At 33.5% G+C, this 19434-nt stretch overlaps 3 protein-coding genes across 3 annotated transcripts in view; all 3 read right to left on the bottom strand.

The window, feature by feature from the left end:
• The window catches only part of LOC108362448 (SWI5-dependent HO expression protein 3-like), a 14199-nt gene extending 13012 nt beyond the window's left edge, over positions 1-1187 (bottom strand). Inside the window, exon 1 of the mRNA XM_017615427.1 lies at positions 1154-1187. Within this exon, the coding sequence (XP_017470916.1) occupies positions 1154-1187 (34 nt within the window). The remainder of the gene's footprint in view (positions 1-1153) is intronic.
• An 809-nt stretch (positions 1188-1996) lies between these two features.
• On the bottom strand, positions 1997-3460 carry LOC108362450 (putative glutathione-specific gamma-glutamylcyclotransferase 2). The gene is made up of 2 exons (XM_017615429.1): positions 3223-3460; positions 1997-3158 (listed from the first exon to the last, which is right to left on the bottom strand). The coding sequence occupies exon 2, from the start codon at positions 3137-3139 to the stop codon at positions 2111-2113; it is 1029 nt and encodes a 342-aa protein (XP_017470918.1). The 5' UTR covers positions 3140-3158; positions 3223-3460; the 3' UTR covers positions 1997-2110.
• Positions 3461-6704: 3244 nt separating this feature from the next.
• LOC108362449 (uncharacterized) lies at positions 6705-7985 on the bottom strand. The gene has a single exon (XM_017615428.1). It carries the CDS (start codon positions 7930-7932, stop codon positions 6883-6885), a length of 1050 nt encoding a protein of 349 aa, XP_017470917.1. The 5' UTR covers positions 7933-7985; the 3' UTR covers positions 6705-6882.
• Positions 7986-19434: the final 11449 nt, after the last annotated feature.

Raw genomic sequence — 19434 nt, 5'->3', positions numbered from 1 at the left:
CCTGCCGGTATGAAGCGAGCTGCAGCAGCAGTGATAGCCCTGCGGAACTTACGTTCACCGAGATGGACGTCGGTTGGTGTGGGGAGCGCTGCGAAGGTGTTTTCGCATACCACCCCCGGACATAGACGAGACGGAGCTTCATCTGCCTCGGGAGACACGCACAACACTCGCACAACTTCGCTCCGGCTACTGCAGCAGGTTGAACTCCTACTTGAGTAGGTTGAATGAGGATGTGCCGAATGAGTGTCCGGCATGCGGAGAGACCCCACATGACTCGAAACATCTCTTCGCATGCCCGGAAAACCCGACAACCCTAACGGCCTTGTCCCTGTGGACAAACCCCACAGAAGCTGCACGCTTCCTAGCGTTGCCGTTAGTGTAACTTGACGACAACGACTGAGATACCAACCGATCTGGGCGGGGTTGTTGTTGTTGTAGCNCTGGGCGGGGTTGTTGTAGCCGCTACAACAACAACAACAACAACAACCCAAATTTTTATCTGGCCAAGGACTGTCAATCCAGCAACACTCTCCGAAAAACTCTTTGGGGAACTTGTTTACTGCTACAACAACAACAACCCAAATTTTTATCTGGCCAAGGACTGTCAATCCAGCAACACTCTCCGAAAAACTCTTTGGGGAACTTGTTTACTGCTACAACAACAACAACAGTCCGAATTCCACCCAACTCCAGTACGATTTTCAGTTTTTGAAAGCTTTCACCGAGCTTCCCAAGAGATTGTCTGGATCTCTACATTGCTCTACTGTATCAGTTTGTCATTAGGTCCCAAAAATAAAGGATATTGTTCTGAGAACCTTTTAACCAACCATCTGTGTCATCCAGAGCGCCGATTATCGTTCCACATTCCAAAAGAATTCAAAGGTGGCAAATCCAACAAATCATTAAGAGCCGATCCTGACGTTGCACTCATGGCGCTCGTAATTCCTATACATACGCTGCTTTCTAGCCTAATTAGCATGGAAACAGTTGTTATGTCCATGGTTCTACGCCACCATATGCAGTCTACAGCAGAGTACGTGACGATTGGTCTGACTAAAGCTATAAACATCCAAAATACCATAGCCGGACCCAGACCCTAGATATTCCTAAGGATTTTCCAACTTTGTCCGAAAACTTTTAGTGTTCCACTTACCTTCAGCTCGACGTAAGTTATCTATGTCAGTCATGTTGCTTCAGCATGTTTTGCTTCGCCCAATGCATCTCCTCCTTCCAGTCACACGCGACTGCACAAGCCTATAAAGATTTCGTGATATTTACCCTCGACATTGTAGCGCCATCGTATCGTATGTTCATTCAGAAGCCTTCTGCCGTGCGAGGAGGAGACTGCTTCCAAGTGTCAGAAGGCACCCTGCTGCTGTGCCCTTACGGGTGAACCTTCGCCCTCTGAGTTCTACCAGTCCAATGGGAATAAACAGGCGATGCATAATTTAGAACCGACTGGCTAATGGACTTGTACGTTGGTACCAGCATTTATTTTTACCCAAAGTGGTGCCGGCGAGCGGTATCTGGCCAAGGACTGTTACTCCTTGTTGCCACTTTGTAGGCAATTGCGGTTGTATGCGCAGAAGAGGATAAGCTGTCAAATGTAAGCTCTAAAATGTTTCGACCGTCGCCATTGGAATGCCATCGACATTGAATCAAAAGTTGGCTGCACCCCAACTTCATTGGAAGCGATTAGTTGAAAGGCCGTTAACACCAGGCGATTGTTGCTTTCAACTAAAAGTTGCCTGTAAAATCGCCTCACGCGAGCACTGTATGGCTGAGAGAGCTTCGAGAAGCAAAATTAAAACAGTAGCGGGAAAGGACACCAGCCCTTGGAAGCTGCTAGCCTTCGAGGTATGATCTCGAAATAGTTTATATCATGATGGAATTTAGGGTTTTATATCATTCTGTATCATGGGTTTAGATAAAAAAAAAATTTGAATCGTAATGAGATTTTTTTTTTTGTATTAAAATTTAAGGTTTTTCTTTGCTTTAAATGTATGTATTTATAAAACTAAGTTTTATTAATCTTTATATTTAAATATAATACATGCATTACATGACTACACCACAATTACACAATACACAATTTAGATGCTAATACTTCCTATTGACATTTGCTCGAGGCGATTTCAATTTGGCCACCAATACTTGGTTTGGAATGCAGAGCTTGCAACAATTCTTGAGGGCTTTCCAATTCTTTGGTCAATAAATCTTCACGCCAACCCGGTTGGCTACATACTTCGTACAACTGTTGCACATCTCTCACAGTCTCTTGCGCATCACCATCTCTATTGCCAGTTTCAATTATTTCGGCGATTTCCTTGTTTAATGCCTTCTCCAACAACTTTGGTTCATAGTCGGCAATGAGCTGCTTCACTTCAGCTTCTAATTCATACAAATGACGATCCTCTTCTCCGGGAAACAATTCACGCATTGCGCTTGCCAAATTGAAAAGGTATTCTCGATTCGGTCCACTTGGCCCCGCAGCTGCGAATATTTGTTGCGCTATTTCCGGTATTTTCCATACATTCCCCGCATATGATGTATTATCTGGTGTTGCTATATACATTGATATATCAAAGTGATTGTCCGGCTGTTCGGGATACTCATAAAATTGCAAAACACAGCGTTCATAACCGTTCTTTTCGCGATGATCTAAATGTGCTAAAACTTCATCGCGATGCTCTTCCGAAATACGATAAGCTATGCCATAGACGCGACTCTCCAAACTTACAGCTGGTAACAGTGTTACAACACGACCAGGTCTCGATTTGGTGCCACGATGATCAATGCTGTTCTGATAGAAAAGTCTCCGGTAACCGCGTATAAAACCACGTTTACGGTCGATAAAAGGAAAGTCGGGTTTCCATATGAGTGAACCATAACCAAAAATCCATACATCGTCCTTCGTGGGTTTGATGTAACGAGTCTGATTAGAGGATGTGTAAAGTGACTTGCACAAATTGTTGGTCGGATCCAACCATGGTGGCTGATCGGGCTCTAATATACGATTTTCAAAGTATTTTTCATAAATATGCTTCACAAGAACTTCAGTGCTGCTGCAAATATCGCCATTCAGTGGCAATTTCAGCCCTTTACAAAGCTCTAAAAATTTATCTTTGTTCCTAAGCATTTTTGCTCGCTACTGATTCCTAAATGGAGGAAATGTTAAGACATTAAATGGGTTTATGAATAAAATGGAATATTCAATTTTACCAAAAATTTTGATTTCGAATGACTTATCACTTTGGAAAATGAGTCTACCGTGAATTATGTTCGCCGACCTAAAGGTAATAAACTTATACTGGAACGATTTCGAATTTCAGCGATCATTGAGGTAGAGTCTCAAAAGTAGATAAATGAATGGACACACTTGATTTCCTTTATCTATGCAAATATCCTTCCTATTCTGAAAATCAGACCAAAGGTCTTCGTTATAGAAAAAGTGACTGCGTTAAACATAAATATTTACAAATTGTAAAATAAACGTCAAAACTGCCTGCGTTGCCAACAGCAGTAACACTCTTGAATGCTACCAGAGGCTTTTAATTTATAAATTTAAACACACGGCAAAGAACGTAAACATTTACGTTCTTTGGTCAAGCCGCTTGTGTTGTGTATTTCGCTTTTAAGCCGGAAACAGAATTATAAAGTACGGCGAATAACGGTTTATAGTCGTTAAAAGATATACGATGAATAGTACCATCGTGAACAGTAAATACTCTACGCATGTTGCTATTGATCGGTAGTTTACGTACGCTTGCTGAAACTGGTTTATGCTTACTCACAACAGAACGTTTAATAGAGAAGCTGCAGAGAACGTTTAATACAGAGAAGCAGCAACACGCTACTCGTTGGTATTTTGTAATAGATCAGAAATCGGCTAGAAGTTCACCACGTTAAATTTTTAACATCGATAGCTCTAGAAGTTCACCATTTTTTAACAGCGTGAGCGCAGAGCGGCACAAAATAACAGAATTTGAATAAATTAGCAATTGTGAAATGTTATTTTTGTGCACGTTTATATCTATCAATAAAAATGACTTTTTATAGTTATTTTAATGACCCTTTCATTGAATTAAATCGAAAACCTTTTTTAATGGTTACAAAAAATTTCTGAATAAATTTTGGGAAAACGTTATTTTCATAAAAATTCCAATTAACTAATATAAATTTGCGAAAATTTTGTAAACCATATTTTCGTCAACAATTAGTAAATTCTTCATTGAAAAAATTTTAAACACGCTAAAAGGCAAGCGCATAAAAATGTTTGTAAATACATATATGATGCATTTATATGTATGCACATATGCAAATAAACAAATGTTGCGTGCGGTTAAAATTTGTTCGTTACTTTTTTGTATAAAAATATGGTTAATGCTTTAATCAAAACCACATAAGTCAAACTTTATACAAAACTTTGAAAAATTCAACGAATTTTCGCCTAAATTTTGAACTTTTTAATCTGAATTTTTAAAATGATAGATCGGTAGAAAAGCAAGTGCAAGTTTTAAGCGGCTAAAAAATCGCGTCGATTTTTAATGATTTTTTATTGTGGACGGCTTGTACTTTTTACCATATACATAAATGCGAATTTCTTGTAGAATAAAATGTGCAACCGTTTGCAAACAAAATAAAAATAAAATAAACACTATATTTTATAAATTACACCTGTTATATGCATAAAACCGCAAAATACGTCGGAAAAATTTCATTAAAAATTAACGCGATTTTTTATCCGCTTAAATCTTTCACTTGTTTCACTATAATTACATACATAACCAATCTATCTACGTACCCAAAAGTAGAAAATTTACATGAACATTTGTTGAATTTTTCAACGTTCTGTATAAATTTTGAAAGTTTGACTTATGTGGTTTCGATTAAAGCATGAACCATATTTTTATAAAAAAATAACAAAAAAAAAATTTATTTGAAAAACATTGTAAATATTAAACAAAAAGAACCATGCAATCACTCTTGATGTGTGTATGTACGTTAGTGTGTCTAACAAATTATGGCTTGTTATCAAAATACCGATATTAATTAATAAACTTAATATTATATAGTACAAATGTGTTCGCAAAATTAATTTCATTAAAATTATTTCTGCAATCAAATTTTCTATTCATGCAAAAAGCCAAACGCATAAATATGTACGTATGTACACATTTATTTGTAAATATGTAGATATGTAATGTATGTATGTAACATATATATGTACATACAAATGTGCGATTGGTCGGCTTTCGTCTTCCCCTCGCCGCTCCCATCCACACACAAATTATTCAATTTCTGGGAATCGACACCAGATTGGCACGTGCGCGAAAATATTAACCCTCCGTTTGCCAAATATTTAGTTTTTCGCATAAGTTTGCATTTAATAAAGCAATACTCGTACATTTTGTATGGAGAATAATATTAATTAATTTAAAATTCTGCATGTAACCATGTTCTCGACGATATATGTAACTTTCATAAAGATTAACCATAAAAATTGTGCTTCATTAACAGTTGCAACCAGCTGAAACCAAAAAAACTATGTCCGCTAAATGGGTTAAAGACCAACTGGAATTGACATTTTTTACACGCATACATGCATACATTCATATACACATGTACAGTGGAGTAGCACTAGGTTGAACATTGCATTGCTTGTACTTTGATGTGTTTGAATCTTTTATGGTACTGAAGATTTGCTTAGGGATGAAAAATATTAAAAATCGTTCGTGCATATATGTAAATATATTTTTATAAACGCTTTGAAGTATAGAAATTTTTAATATTAAAAAATAAATAAAATATTTTTTTTTGTATATATATAAAATTTGTTCAAGGCACATTGACCCACCTGTCGATTTTTGCGACCCAAATGCCGACGGCAAATCACCAATGAGTTTGCATATTTGCATAGCTTTCACATATTTATTAGATAACAAATCTACGTTTTGGAGTTAAAGCATTCCCGGGCATATATTTTCGTAAATTAATTTTCATTAATTTAACCAAGAATTTTAATCTTTTTTTTTATTAAATCAATGCCGCGAAAAAGAAAATCCAAACCAAAGTACTTAACATTGATACAAATTAACAATATTGTATCTCCGCTCAGCTCTGTTAACTTGCCGCTCAGGTCTGTTAATTTGCCGCTCTCAATTTTCGATTCGAGTGGTGAGCTTCTAGAGCGATTTTGGTAGTGTTTGACAATTCACACGGCTATTCGTAATTGTTGCTTCTCTGTTTTAAACGTTCTCTGCTGCTTCTCTGTTTAAAACGTTCTCTGCCTGCTTCTCTGTTTTAAACGTTCTCTGGTTCGGTCAGCTTAATGAACTAGTTCTTTTAGTTGATGAACACATGTATGATATTTTAAACGCAGTTCAGTTATTTTTATTATCATATTATATTCGAAACAAAAACTTTGGTAATTCGAATTCACAGAATACGTTTACATACATAAAAAACGTGTGTTTAGGAACATAAATCATATAAAAATTATTCAGGCTTTTTTGCAGTAATGGTAATATCTATCATTATTTTTATTACACAAAAATAACATTTAATTTTACTCGTATGCACCATATGTTAGAACGTATCAGCTGGATACAGGGCTTTTATAGTTTTCGGATAAATAAAATACAAAATGAGAAATATTAGCACTGAGAAATTTAGTTCAATGAACTAGTTCTTTAGTTAAAGATTATCTTAAAATATCTTTCGGTTTTTTTTGGGAGCAAATTTGTACGAGAAAAAAGGGCTGTGTAGATGTATCGTATTAGTCATTTCCAAATGCGGTTGAATTAGCATTTGATTCTCCCCTAGCTATTTCAAATGCGACATTACCTCATGGTGCAAATATTATTTATTTAGGTTTCTTCTTTAAGTCGTCATTAAAAAATTAAAAAAACCTGGATGAAATTCCGAAACGTACTCATCGTGTTCCTCAGCGATTCCTGCTTCATAGCTCCTTAAATTATTGTTCCAAGGGGCAACCAAAGACTTTTTATCATCCCCGGTCTCGCCCATCAAGTACCAAATCCCCAGGCAGAATTCCTCATCAGACAGTATTATTGGTGCCCAAAATGGGTGATATTCAGTTACGATGGTCTCCGGTTTTCCAGTTGTTGGGTAAGTTGGGCAGCGTAGTTCAGCAATCGACGTTGAAACAATCTGTGATATTAATCCGTTAGCCTTAAAGTCAATGCCCCTGCTGCTAATATATTGAGGATATTTACTTCCGATCTTTTCAATACAATCAGCAACAAGTGCTATATCATCGCGAAGAAGATTTATGGAATAATTATCCGGCATTATATCGTTGGGGTTTTCCAACACGGGGGCTGGGTTAAGTTTTCTACCCCGAACGGAATGTGTTTTCGTTGTACTGAAGTCCCATCGTGCACCAGGTATTGGATTGTATTTGTAAAACTTTCGTCTTATAGGATTTTGATTTCGCGAATTACGGGACAACTGAGTGACCACGTAGCGGAGATTTGAAAATCGCACATAAATAGGGCTGCAACTTCCTTTAAGTAGACGGGGATGTTTAGGTAGAAACGACATTCCACCCTTTTTAAAAAACCCGATTCCTGATAAAATCTTTATCAACGGAGCGAAGCCTGCTCCCATACCTTCCAAGGCGTGACGGTAAGACTCAGGCACAAATATATCTTCGAATCCATGGTTGTCGAAATTTTTGGAATGTTGCCCCTCCATAGCTCCAGCCAGCTTCAGATCGAACTGGAGTAGTGAGATGCGGTATAGTGCATTGGTCAATTTATAAATCCGGTCACTGAAATCCTCAACTCCGGGGAATATGTCGAGTCGACTAAGATCTGCGGCTAGTATTCTTATATTTAACCCGATTGCACGCGTACTAACAGGAAGAATCCTAATACACTGATTCTGAGTAATCCATTTGTACTCCATAGTTTTATTTAAACTTAGAAACGATCCTCCTTTTGATTTATATTTTTTATTACGCCAGCATGGACAACTAGACCTCAAGCCATATTCAACAAGGTAGACATGGGGATGGAAGAACCGACTGACCTTTTAGCAGGAAAAACTCGACTCTTTCGAATCGAGTTCAGTCGTTTCAAGTCGACTCGAATCGACTTTTGTCGACTAATAGGGACCTTACATGATCGATTTCTTTCATCAAATGCGTTGCTACGTTTATGCGTTGGCCAGTTCATGAAATCAATTCATAAAATCACAAACAGCTGTTTACTAGGGTTATGAAATTTCTAGATTCAAAAGAATGTAGTGGCAAAGCCATTATTTAAAATACTGGAAAAGTTGCATGGTGTTGGGTTTATACAGAGTGTCCTAGGCAGCCGTCCATCCCCGCTAAAATATATAGAAATCTTTTTTAATGAAAAACGCAAAAAATTGGCCTTCAAATCGGGGATTCTCTATCTTTTGGTGGTATTACTGACTTCCGAATTCGACCTGAAGTGGGTTAAACTGACAGAAAGTTCGTTTTTTTTTTAAATTAGACATACATATTTTTACTACACATTCGGATTCCGAAAGTGGGCTAAACTGACCGGAATTCCTACACATGTTTTTGCCATTCCGCGAACAAAAATACATAACTTTTGTCGGAAGTTTTTTTCTGGAATGGACTTCCGGTTAGAATTATCCAATTCCAGTCTATTTAAACAATCTCCGGTTGGAGCCCCAGGTCTGTAATACGACCTCCGACTTGTTAGTTGATATTTTTTCGTTTTCCAAAAAAAAAACTTTTATTTAAGGCTCCATATAGAAATTATTTTCTGCGTCACAGGGATCCTTTTCACTGACATCCAAGTTAACTCTGTAATTTTGAATAAAAAACGCCACATTGGTAACCCATGTATTGCTGCAACTGATAAAATTCGCCCAACAACCGCAAAAATGTATGGAACGAATTCAATCCAGTTGATTTTTGACCAATCAGATTGAGAGGTTTTGTTTGCGGCACCGTTTCCATTGTGTGTATCGCTATGTTCTGTGCGTTTTGTCAGGCAAAAGCATCCCGGTGACTAGGGTTCGAAATTTCAAACTTTGGTATCGATACTGAGTACTCATTCTGGCATCGAGCTCATGGTATCGATACTCTAAAAGTATCAGGGAAAAAGTATCGATACTACTCAGTATCGGACTCATTAAAATAGGTTTTTTTGGGATACTAAAATTATTTTAATCTTCAATCGTATATCTAGTTATTTCCTGAAATTAAAACAATAGAAATTTAAAATATTTTATTTTTATTTCATTGCAGAACTTACTTTCAGGTTAGAAGTAATTTTAACGTCAAATGTACATACATATATATATATATATATTTTCACGAATTTCAAGTTTTATTAAGAAATTTTTGTAAAGCTTTAGTATGCATTTTTGTAGCCTATTAAATTTTAGTATAATAATGTGCAAGTTTGAATTAAAAGTCAACGGTAGTAGGCTACACGTAAATTTGAATAGGTTACAGAACTGCATTCCCAAAAAGTTTCTAAAAAATCTGCATTTTCGTGAACTTTGCGTAAAGTTTTATGGCCTTATTCATAAAAAATAAAAAAGGTTTATAAACTGAAAAATTTATGAAAATGTCATTTTATTAAGCTCTTTAAAATTACTTTATTTTTTATGAATAAGGCCACTAAACAATCACTTATTTGGTTTATGTTATGCAACAGAATACACGCAATTGCAGTTTATTTTAAGTGATAGACAAAAGAGTAATCCATATAAGCAAAGAAAGCAATCGAAGAAAAAATTTAAAAAGTGTGCGTTTTAAAAAGTATTCGATACTACGAGTACTTTGCAAAGTATCGACTAAAATCACCAAATAAGGTATCGAGTATTAAAGTACTAATTTTTATACCCTCAGTATCGATACTTACTCAATATCGATAGTATCGTTCGAACCCTACCGGTGACGCAGAAAAGATTTTCTATCTGGCCGGTCCTTAACCCGTGCCATGCCGCAACTGATAAAAATCGGCCAACTGTCAACTTTACACGCACGCATATGCAGCAAAACAAGAACACCAACAAAAATAGGTGCGTTCGTTTAAAATCTCCAGCAGAAACCAACCAACTGCCAAATTTCGGCGAAATGTCATCTGTTCTCTCACAAGAGATAAATATCCAAAATAGTACGCGAACAGAAAATTTGCAGAAACTTGCAAGTTAGACGAACAGCTGATATAATTTTTGTTTACATACAAAAGTGTAAAATTTAAAACGTACGAAAAGTCATCGCAAAGTGTTATACTGACACAGTTTATTGATTAAACAAATAACTACTTATTTCTTACAAGTTTAATTAGTCGCATTTTGTAATTTTTATCTTCCAAACCATCAAATTCAATTTTGTGATTTGCGTAAATGCCAACCAGCTGTTTTTGATCAGCTGTTTTCCTGTTGGCAAATTGCTGTTGGCAAAAATTTTTCCAGCAGAAACCAGCAGCTTCCCCTCAAAATGAAATGTCAGTTTGCTCTCTCAATTTCCCCTACTTTGCAAGTTTTTTGCGTACGCGAACGCAAAAACTTGTAAGTTTTGGTTAAACATGAACAATTAACAGCTACGCGAACGAACCTAATGTATGGAACGAACTCAATAATTCAGCTGATTTTTGATGAAACCGAATCAAAATAACGTTCCTATTTCGGTTTCATTCTTCTGATCTCGGTTTCGGTTGTGACATAAATTATGAAAACAAGTTTGACGAAAAAGATTATTTATTAAATAAATTTGTACCTTCCAAGGTTCGCTAATTTTTTTTTCTACATTAAACATTGTGGCTAATTTTAATTCAAACGATGAAAATACCTCTGAATCACTCACGCTGCAAATTGCCTATCAGCTTAAAAGCCAATTTTTCGTTCAATCATAGTTTTGTCAAGTGAGCTTTTGTTTGCAGAAAATTGTGTTGTTATTAAAATATAAAAAATAAAATAAAGTAAACAGAACCCTACGTGGTACAACTCATGTGTTAACAAATTCAACGCAATTTCTTGAACGTGTCAATGCAAAGTATCGCTTGTTTGGTTTTACTTGGACCTTACACGATCAAGAACTTCCTTCAAGTTCTAATATACTCACACTTTTTTAATAATACACTCGCACGTTTACTACTTCACCATCGACTTTCCAGCCAGCAGAGAACCGTAATATTTGCCGACAGTGCGTCTTGTACAATTTTCTGTATCCGGAAATGAACAGAAAACGACTACAACTTCCGTTCATTTATGTATCCAAGAACGCCCATAAACCCGGTATTTTATTTGTTAACGTTGAGCACTTGAAACCTTGTATATGTAGTTGGCAGTGACTAAGCGTGCCACTAGTTGTTAGCTTCCAGAAGGTGCCACGCTCGAATTCCGTCGGGCGGAAAAAACCATCTGTGAAGTGCAGAAGGAAAGCGTATTGAACGAAAAATTCAATCAGACAAATTTCAGAAAAACAGTTCAAAACGTCTCCATTTCGCAACAATTTTCGGTACTTGTCTGCCGCATACTTTAGCGGGAAAAGGGATCGTTAAAGTATAAGAAAATGGAATCGGCCAACGGAAAAATTCACATTTTTTCCTTTTTGGGTCGATTTTCGGATTTTTTTGTCTGGCTGATAGTCAAGTCAAACAGCTGATCACATTTAGTCTGTTCCCACCATGGTCTTTTCCATTACTATATTTATTCAGATTTTGTGTCAGATAGATGTGTGTACAGGAACCTGGCGAGAATTTTAGGCTGTCTCATTGACGACGGCATCTTCGTGATAAAACCATAACAAGATAAAACCATTGAGTATGACGTTTACCAGCAATGTTATTTAAAAATGAAAAACTGAGGCCCTTATTATGAGCTGCATTCGATTTTCGATCTTCGCTGGCTATCGAAGATCGAAGATCGAAAGTGAAATTCGTATTATGAGCTATGCAAGCGTGTCGAAATTTTCGTTGAGTATCGAATTTTCTGTCGAACAGAATTTTGCTTTCGATGGTGTAGCGAAGTGTTAGAAAATTGTGAAAAATTTATGATTTTGTGTATGTTTTCTTACATTTTGGCGGCTAGACACTAATTTTAAACAATTTTTATTAATTTCATGCAGTTCTAACATCGTGAATACTAAACACAAGCACGAAAGGCTGGTTTTACTTGTGAAAGAAAATCCCAATACTCTGTTGGCGCGATCTCTGAGAACAAAATCGTAGCGCTGTTGATAGTTTTAAAATATTTTAAATAGATTTGGCTCACAAACGCCTCTTTAGATGGTCGGAACTTTTTAATGAATCTGTAGACAAATTTCTTAAATATATTTTATATCAAAATATATTCGAAAGACTAATAAACTTAAACTCTCTTAAACATTTGCTACTCCTGGCCAGTTTACTAAGCTCTCATCCTCTGACGAATCGTTGAACCAGAACTCGTTGTACTCATTTTACCACGTTTTTATAAACTTGCTTTCTTTTTTACTTCATTTTAATTAGAACAAATTTACATAAATATGTATAAGCACACTATTTAGTTTGCTCGATTTGTAAACAAAGCTTCTCAGCGGTGAAAAATATACTATTGTGAACAACCTAAACGAGCGAAATTCACAATAGCGCTATTCTTCATCGAATGAGCGCCATAATACCAAATGAAAATTCGTTCGCTCAGCACTTTCGACCACAGTCGAAAATCGAATGCAACTCATAATAGGGGCCTCAAACTCACACACGCATTCTCATTTTCAATCTCAAACAACAATTGTGAACAATTTCATTTTTTAAATTTCAAATCTATATGATTTTAAAATGCTTGCGAACGTTGATTTTAATAGTTTTCTCGAAACCGATTAGAACTAGGGCTACAAAAGTTACGAAAATTTGGATACCCGTATGTATTCATTACTAATCCAATCAAACCCCGTTACTTTCGTATCGTTACCGTATTCGTTACTTTTTAAACAACCACCGTGTACCTCATACCGATTCTCGAATTTTTTGAATCATTTCACGGATCGAATCGGAACTAAAAACTAAAAAAAAAAATCGAGTCGAAAGCGCTCGATTCATCGATCTTCGATTCAAATTCAATGGATTAAAAAAAAAACGACAACTCTACTTNTCGAAAGCGCTCGATTCATCGATCTTCGAATCAAATTCAATGGATAAAAAAAAAAACGACAACTCTACTCCTAGTCAGGGGTTGTACCCGTTACTAAGTAACGAATACATTCGGATTGCTACAGCTCTAATTGGAACCGGCTCCTGTGCTTGAAACGGTTTCGGTTGCATTCTTTTTCAGGTCAAAATAACGGTTATGGTGTCAGTTTCGAAAAACAAAACGGTTTCATTCAAATAAAACCACTTCCCTTTCTCTTTAATGCGACCCCATCGAAACAGTGCGTTTCTTGGCCATAAAGTTAGTTGAGCTTGATGACAAAGATCGATAGACTGGGCAGGTCTTAGCATTGCCGATACAACAACAACAAAAGATGCGTACTATCACCCGGTAGTACCCAGATTCGATCCTTGGGTTCGAATCACGGTATGCGATATCGAACGAAACTCAAACTGAAAATTTATTTTAAGGCAGAATTCACACCAAATACGACAAAACATTTTTTTCCTCGGCCGACAAGAAACCATTTTTTTCCTATCCCATTTGTGTCGAGTTATGACTCATTTGGTATACCAAATTTGGTATATTCAAACCCAATTCGCCTTCTACAGGTCGTATGAATAAAAGCAAAGAAATTGCTTTGTCTTTAAATTTCAGAGCTTTTCCTCGATTTATTCAAATAAATGCAAGTAACGGTCTAAAGAAAAAGCAGTTCATAGGTTTTTATTCATACGGCCCAATGGCTAAACAACTGGTGATCTCAGCTGTAGGCATTTTTTTTTGGTAATCAGCTGATAGTGCTTTTACTTAGGAAACTGTACGATGGTTAAAATCGTTTTCCGTTGGAAGGAGACATAAAACCATAGGTCCCTCCAGTTGTATAATAACATCAAGAACTCGTCAAATATTGACTTTGTTTAATGACGCCAGTGCTGAGAAGTTTCTTCATAATAAAAAAATGCCTGCCCTTCATCATTAAATTAATTAAAAATTCAGTTTCTAATATTATTTTCAATATTTTTGTTTTCTCATTTATTCACTCGCTTTTAAATCAATACCATCTCTTTTTAGTGTATTAATTGCATTAAACTTTATCTTGTTTTTTACTTTATCTTTTAAATTTTTGTATTCTTTTTTTTTTTTGTTTTTAATTTAGTTTTTTTCTCTTTTCATGCTATAATACGCTGCCGTTCTATATATTTATGTATGTAATTTCTAACTCGTGAGATATTGATGTGTTTTTTACATTTATTTACTTAATTTTGTTTTTCTTCTGCTTCTTCAACTATTTATGTATTATATTTCATGTATAACATCAATATCATTATACACACACACGTACATATTATTATGAACGAGCTATAATCATACATATGTACATATGTATGTATGTAAGTATGTATGAACGTGACTTAAAAAGTATGTATGTATGTATGTTTGCATGCAACTATGCAGAACTAATCAACTAATGCACACAATCAGCAGCGATGATCATCAATGATCACCACCATTGTTTTAATCATCGTTATGTGCATCATTAGCAATGATCGGCTTAATGCAAAAAGAGAAAATTAATTACAAATTTAAAGTACACAAAGCATACATATAAATGTAAATATGCGTCTATTTTTATTTATGTATATTTATTTAATTAATTTAGTTTTTCTCATTACTATGTATATTTATTATTTATTTATAATTAAATGTATCGCTTATCCGTGTAGGTTTTTTCATGTTTCACTTATTTTGCATTTATTTTTTTTTGTTAATTACAATTGAAATTTTATTTATTTCTTTTTTATTTTTTCGATAGATTTTGCTTGCTTTTTTCTTCTCGCCTATCGCTATCGATTAATTATGTTTTTTGTTTTAATAATTATTTATAAGAATGTATATATAATTAGTTTTTTTTGTTAATTTTATTTGTTTTATTTTAAATATAATTTCTTTTCTTGCTTATCAGTTTGCTTAAATTTATGAAATTAGTACTAAATGGTATTTTACAGGATTTTTCTTTAGCTTTCTTTAGCTTTCTCGTAATTTTTTTTCTTGTATTATTTGTATATAATATATTTATATAATTTATTATTTAACTATACAAAAGAGTGTGTGAAGAAGAGCGTAGAAAGAGCGGTGTGTATGTTTTGCCTTATTTTTTTTTTTGAATTTTTATATTTTGTGTTAAATTTTTCGTAATTTAAATTCCTTTAACTAACTGCAATGCCATTTCAATATTACATTTTGTTAATATTTTTTTTTGAGTGATATCTTCTTGCGTCTGCGTTTTACAATTAATGCAACGTTCACCTAACCAACCGATTTTTTTGTAATTTTTTTATTTTTTTTAACGATTTTTTTAAGACATTTTATTTTACCTCGTTTCTTCACTTCAACATTCAATACTCGTTTCTTTGCTTTTTTCACCAACTTGTACGTGTTTTATGTTTTTGTTTGTTTTTTCTGTATGAATTTGTTTTGCATTGGCTTTGCATTTCTGTGGCGTGTTTTTCTTTTAAATTTATTTTGCTTTATTTATATTTTTTTTTTTATTTATTTGTTTAGTTTCTTATATAAAAATGTTTACTTTTTAAATATAAAATTCGTTAAGTGGTGGAGCGTTTTGTGTGTGTTGTTGGTATTTGTGAGTTTCGAAAAGATGAAATGATTACAAGCTTGTCTACCTTTTTGTTTTAACTTTTGCTTTTGTGTTCATAATAAAAAAAGTAAAGTTTATAGTTAAAAAATAGTACAATAGTTCAAGTGTAAAAAAGTTCAGTACAAAAAATTTTACATTGAATAACTAATGCCGAATGTTCACTTGGTACTGAAATGACAATAAATTTGTACCATTAAAAAAGGCATGTGAAACCAATTAAATAATTATTTTCATTAATGTAATAATTAATTAAATAAATTTTTGTAATTTAATGCTTAGTGGAAATCAGGGATGGGCGTAATCAGGAAAATGAATAATTGAATAAAAAAAAATAAGAATAAGCTTTCATTCATCATTCCAACAATTTTGAATGACGAATAAAATTTATTCTTCATTCAAGCACTTGCGAATGGTGAATAAATTTTTATTCATCATTCAACTAATTTCAAATAACGAAGAAATTTTTATTCTTCATTCAAGCACTTTCGAATGATGAATAAATTTTTATTCATTATTCTAATAAGTTCAAATAAAGTACATTTTTATTCTTCATTCAAGTAATTTAAAATAACGAATATTTTAAATTTCCAATGAAGAATAAATTTTCATTCATGATTCAAGTAATACTGAATAACGCACAATTTTTCATTTATTGTATAAGCATGAAAATAAGTATGTATGTACATATTTAATTATCTATATATGTACATATGTACATATACAATACGTGAAGGGATTTTTTGTCCAGGTCACCAAATCTGCACCGTTCATTCGATTTGAAAAAAATTGGGTTTAAATGAAAGGGCTCGGGCTGTAGAAGTGCTATAAGGTTTTACTTTTTCGAAAAGAGTTGCCACCTTTAAACAATTCAATTCCAAATATTTAAAAAAGTAAATTAATTAGTACAATATGGGTATCAATCTAAATCGATTTGAAGAGGTTGTATTTTTTATTACATACAAGGGGGTTGCCACCTGCTTTAAANCAATTTTTCATTTATTGTATAAGCATGAAAATAAGTATGTATGTACTTATTTAATTATCTATATATGTACATATGTACATATACAATACGTGAAGGGATTTTTTGTCCAGGTCACCAAATCTGCACCGTTCATTCGATTTGAAAAAAATGGGGTTTAAATGAAAGGGCTCGGGCTGTAGAAGTGCTATAAGGTTTTACTTTTTCGAAAAGAGTTGCCACCTTTAAACAATTCAATTCCAAATATTTAAAAAAGTAAATTAATTAGTACAATATGGGTATCAATCTAAATCGATTTGAAGAGGTTGTATTTTTTATTACATACAAGGGGGTTGCCACCTGCTTTAAATAATAAATTCAATTTCAGTTATGGAAATTATATAGGTGAAATATTCATACAGTATGGGCGTCGGGCGAGAGAGGTTTAAGGAGGTTTTAGTTTGGAAATATTTAAAGAAGGATTGCCACCTGTTGAAAATATTCAAAATCTGAAAATATTTTAAAAATTCTATAAAAATTTATTATGTTTGAAATGTAGTTAGTGATGGGGGAAATAGGGATTTTTCAGTATCAGTGAAAATAGTGATTGCGATTTTTAAATCACAGTGATTTTTATGGCTATTGTGATGGCTAGTTCTTTTAGTAACATACAAATGTGTAGTAGTTCTAATAAATGATGACAAATCAGTGTTGGTACATGTAGGGATAATTCCCTACCATAGGGAAAAAAGGGGAAAAGGTTCAATTATCCATTAAAAAATGGCCATATTTCACTTAGTTTTTTATTAATATTTGCACCCATCTTTACTCGTTGAGACACATTTTGAAATAAAAAACTGGAACGCAAATAACGCTACCAAGAAAATTAAACTGCGTACCTGAAAATGCCCATTTAAACACGTAGACACGTAGAAATCCTTCTAAATAACGCTTAGAGAAAAAGCATTTTGATTGATACANTAGAAATCCTTCTAAATAACGCTTAGAGATAAAGCATTTTGATTGATACCAATTTTTTAATAATGCATTTAACATAAAAGTAATTAATTTGAATATTTTCAAACAGGTGGCAATCCTCTTCAAACGCTTCAAAAATATTCTAAAGATTTCTTAACGCTCTTTAGTTTAACACACATATATAAATTCCACTTCAATTACGTGGCAACCCTCTTGAAAATATTTTTATACTAAAACGTTCTTAGGACTCTATCATCTGACACCCATATATAATTTCATTACACAATGTGCTTTAGTTCACCTTAAACCTGATACCTGCATGTAGATTAGAAATAAACCTGTTTGAAATTTATTTCGACTGATATCCATCTATTAATAATTTAATTTAATTTAATTTGAATTTAACATTTAAAACAGGTGGCAACCGCTTTTAAAACCCACAAAAATAGTCTGGATGCTCAAAGCTCTCAACTCACTTTTGCTTGATACCCATGTTTTAATATTTCACATACCTAAGTAACTACTGCATATTTTAATTACTTTCAATTTTTAGATTAGGTGGCAACCCTTCTTTAAATATTTCCAAACTAAAACCTCCTTAAACTCTCCCGCCCGACGACCATACTGTGATGAATATTTCACCTATATAATTTCCATAATTGAAATTGAATTTATTATTTTAAGCAGGTGGCAACCCCCTTGTATGTAATAAAAAAATACAACCTCTTCAAATCGATTTAGATTGATACCCATATTGTACTAATTAATTTAGTTTTTTAAATATTTGGAATTGAATTATTTAAAGGTGGCAACTTTTTTCGAAAAAGTAAAACCTTATAGCACTTCTACAGCCCGAGCCCTTTCATTTGACTCCCCATTCACGTATTGTATATGTACATATGTACATAAAAATTTATTCATCATTCGCAAGTGCATGAATGAAGAATAAAAATTTATTCGTTATTTGAAATTACTTGAATGATGAATAAAAATTTAATCATTCGCAAGTGCTTGAATGAAGAATAAAAATTTATTCGTCATTCAAAATTGTTAGAATGATGAATAAAAATGTATTTTTTATTTGAATAATAATTCATTCAAAAACGCCCATCCCTGGTGGAAATCCGGCATAGTAAAGTTTAGTATTGAAAAATTTAGTTAAATGTGAAAAATTTATTTCAACAAAAATTGAAAACGAGAAATTAAATGAAACAGAAAAAAGCCAAATCTTTATTTCAAATTATATTAGTTTTTTGTTTATTTTAATTTTTTTTTAATATTATTGATAACTAACAAAAAAAAACTTAAAACATTAAAAAAAAGTTTAAAAGAAGTATTTTAGATAAATTTATCTTTTTTTTTTTAATTTCAAATTGCAACACTTTATGTCTTCGAAAATAAGTTCCTCCGTTTCAAAAAATTATTAAAAAAATCGAAAATGAAAATACATGGATTAACGTGTAATATTTTTGTTTAGAAAATATAACTAAAATTAAACTGTTTTTAAGTTTTCTGTTTTAAAGCTGTGCACAGCCACACAAAAAAGAGGGTCGGGGTTCGGGGATCAGACATAGCAGAAATTAAAAATAATAAATGCAAAAAAGTAATAAAGAGGCATAAAACTTAAGCTCCATTTAGCTGACTTGATTAATAAAAAACTGCACTAAAATTATGCAACATTTCACAATCTTTTTCGCAAAAGCACTGCTTGATTTTCAATAAAATGAGGATA

Source organism: Rhagoletis zephyria, unplaced genomic scaffold (assembly GCF_001687245.7).
Source record: "Rhagoletis zephyria isolate East Lansing unplaced genomic scaffold, Rhagoletis_zephyria_1.1 Rzeph_scaffold_01014, whole genome shotgun sequence".
NCBI classification, from domain to species: domain Eukaryota; kingdom Metazoa; phylum Arthropoda; class Insecta; order Diptera; family Tephritidae; genus Rhagoletis; species Rhagoletis zephyria.
The sequence above is the reverse complement of the archived record's forward strand: the minus strand, read 5'-3'. Positions and strand labels throughout refer to the sequence as shown.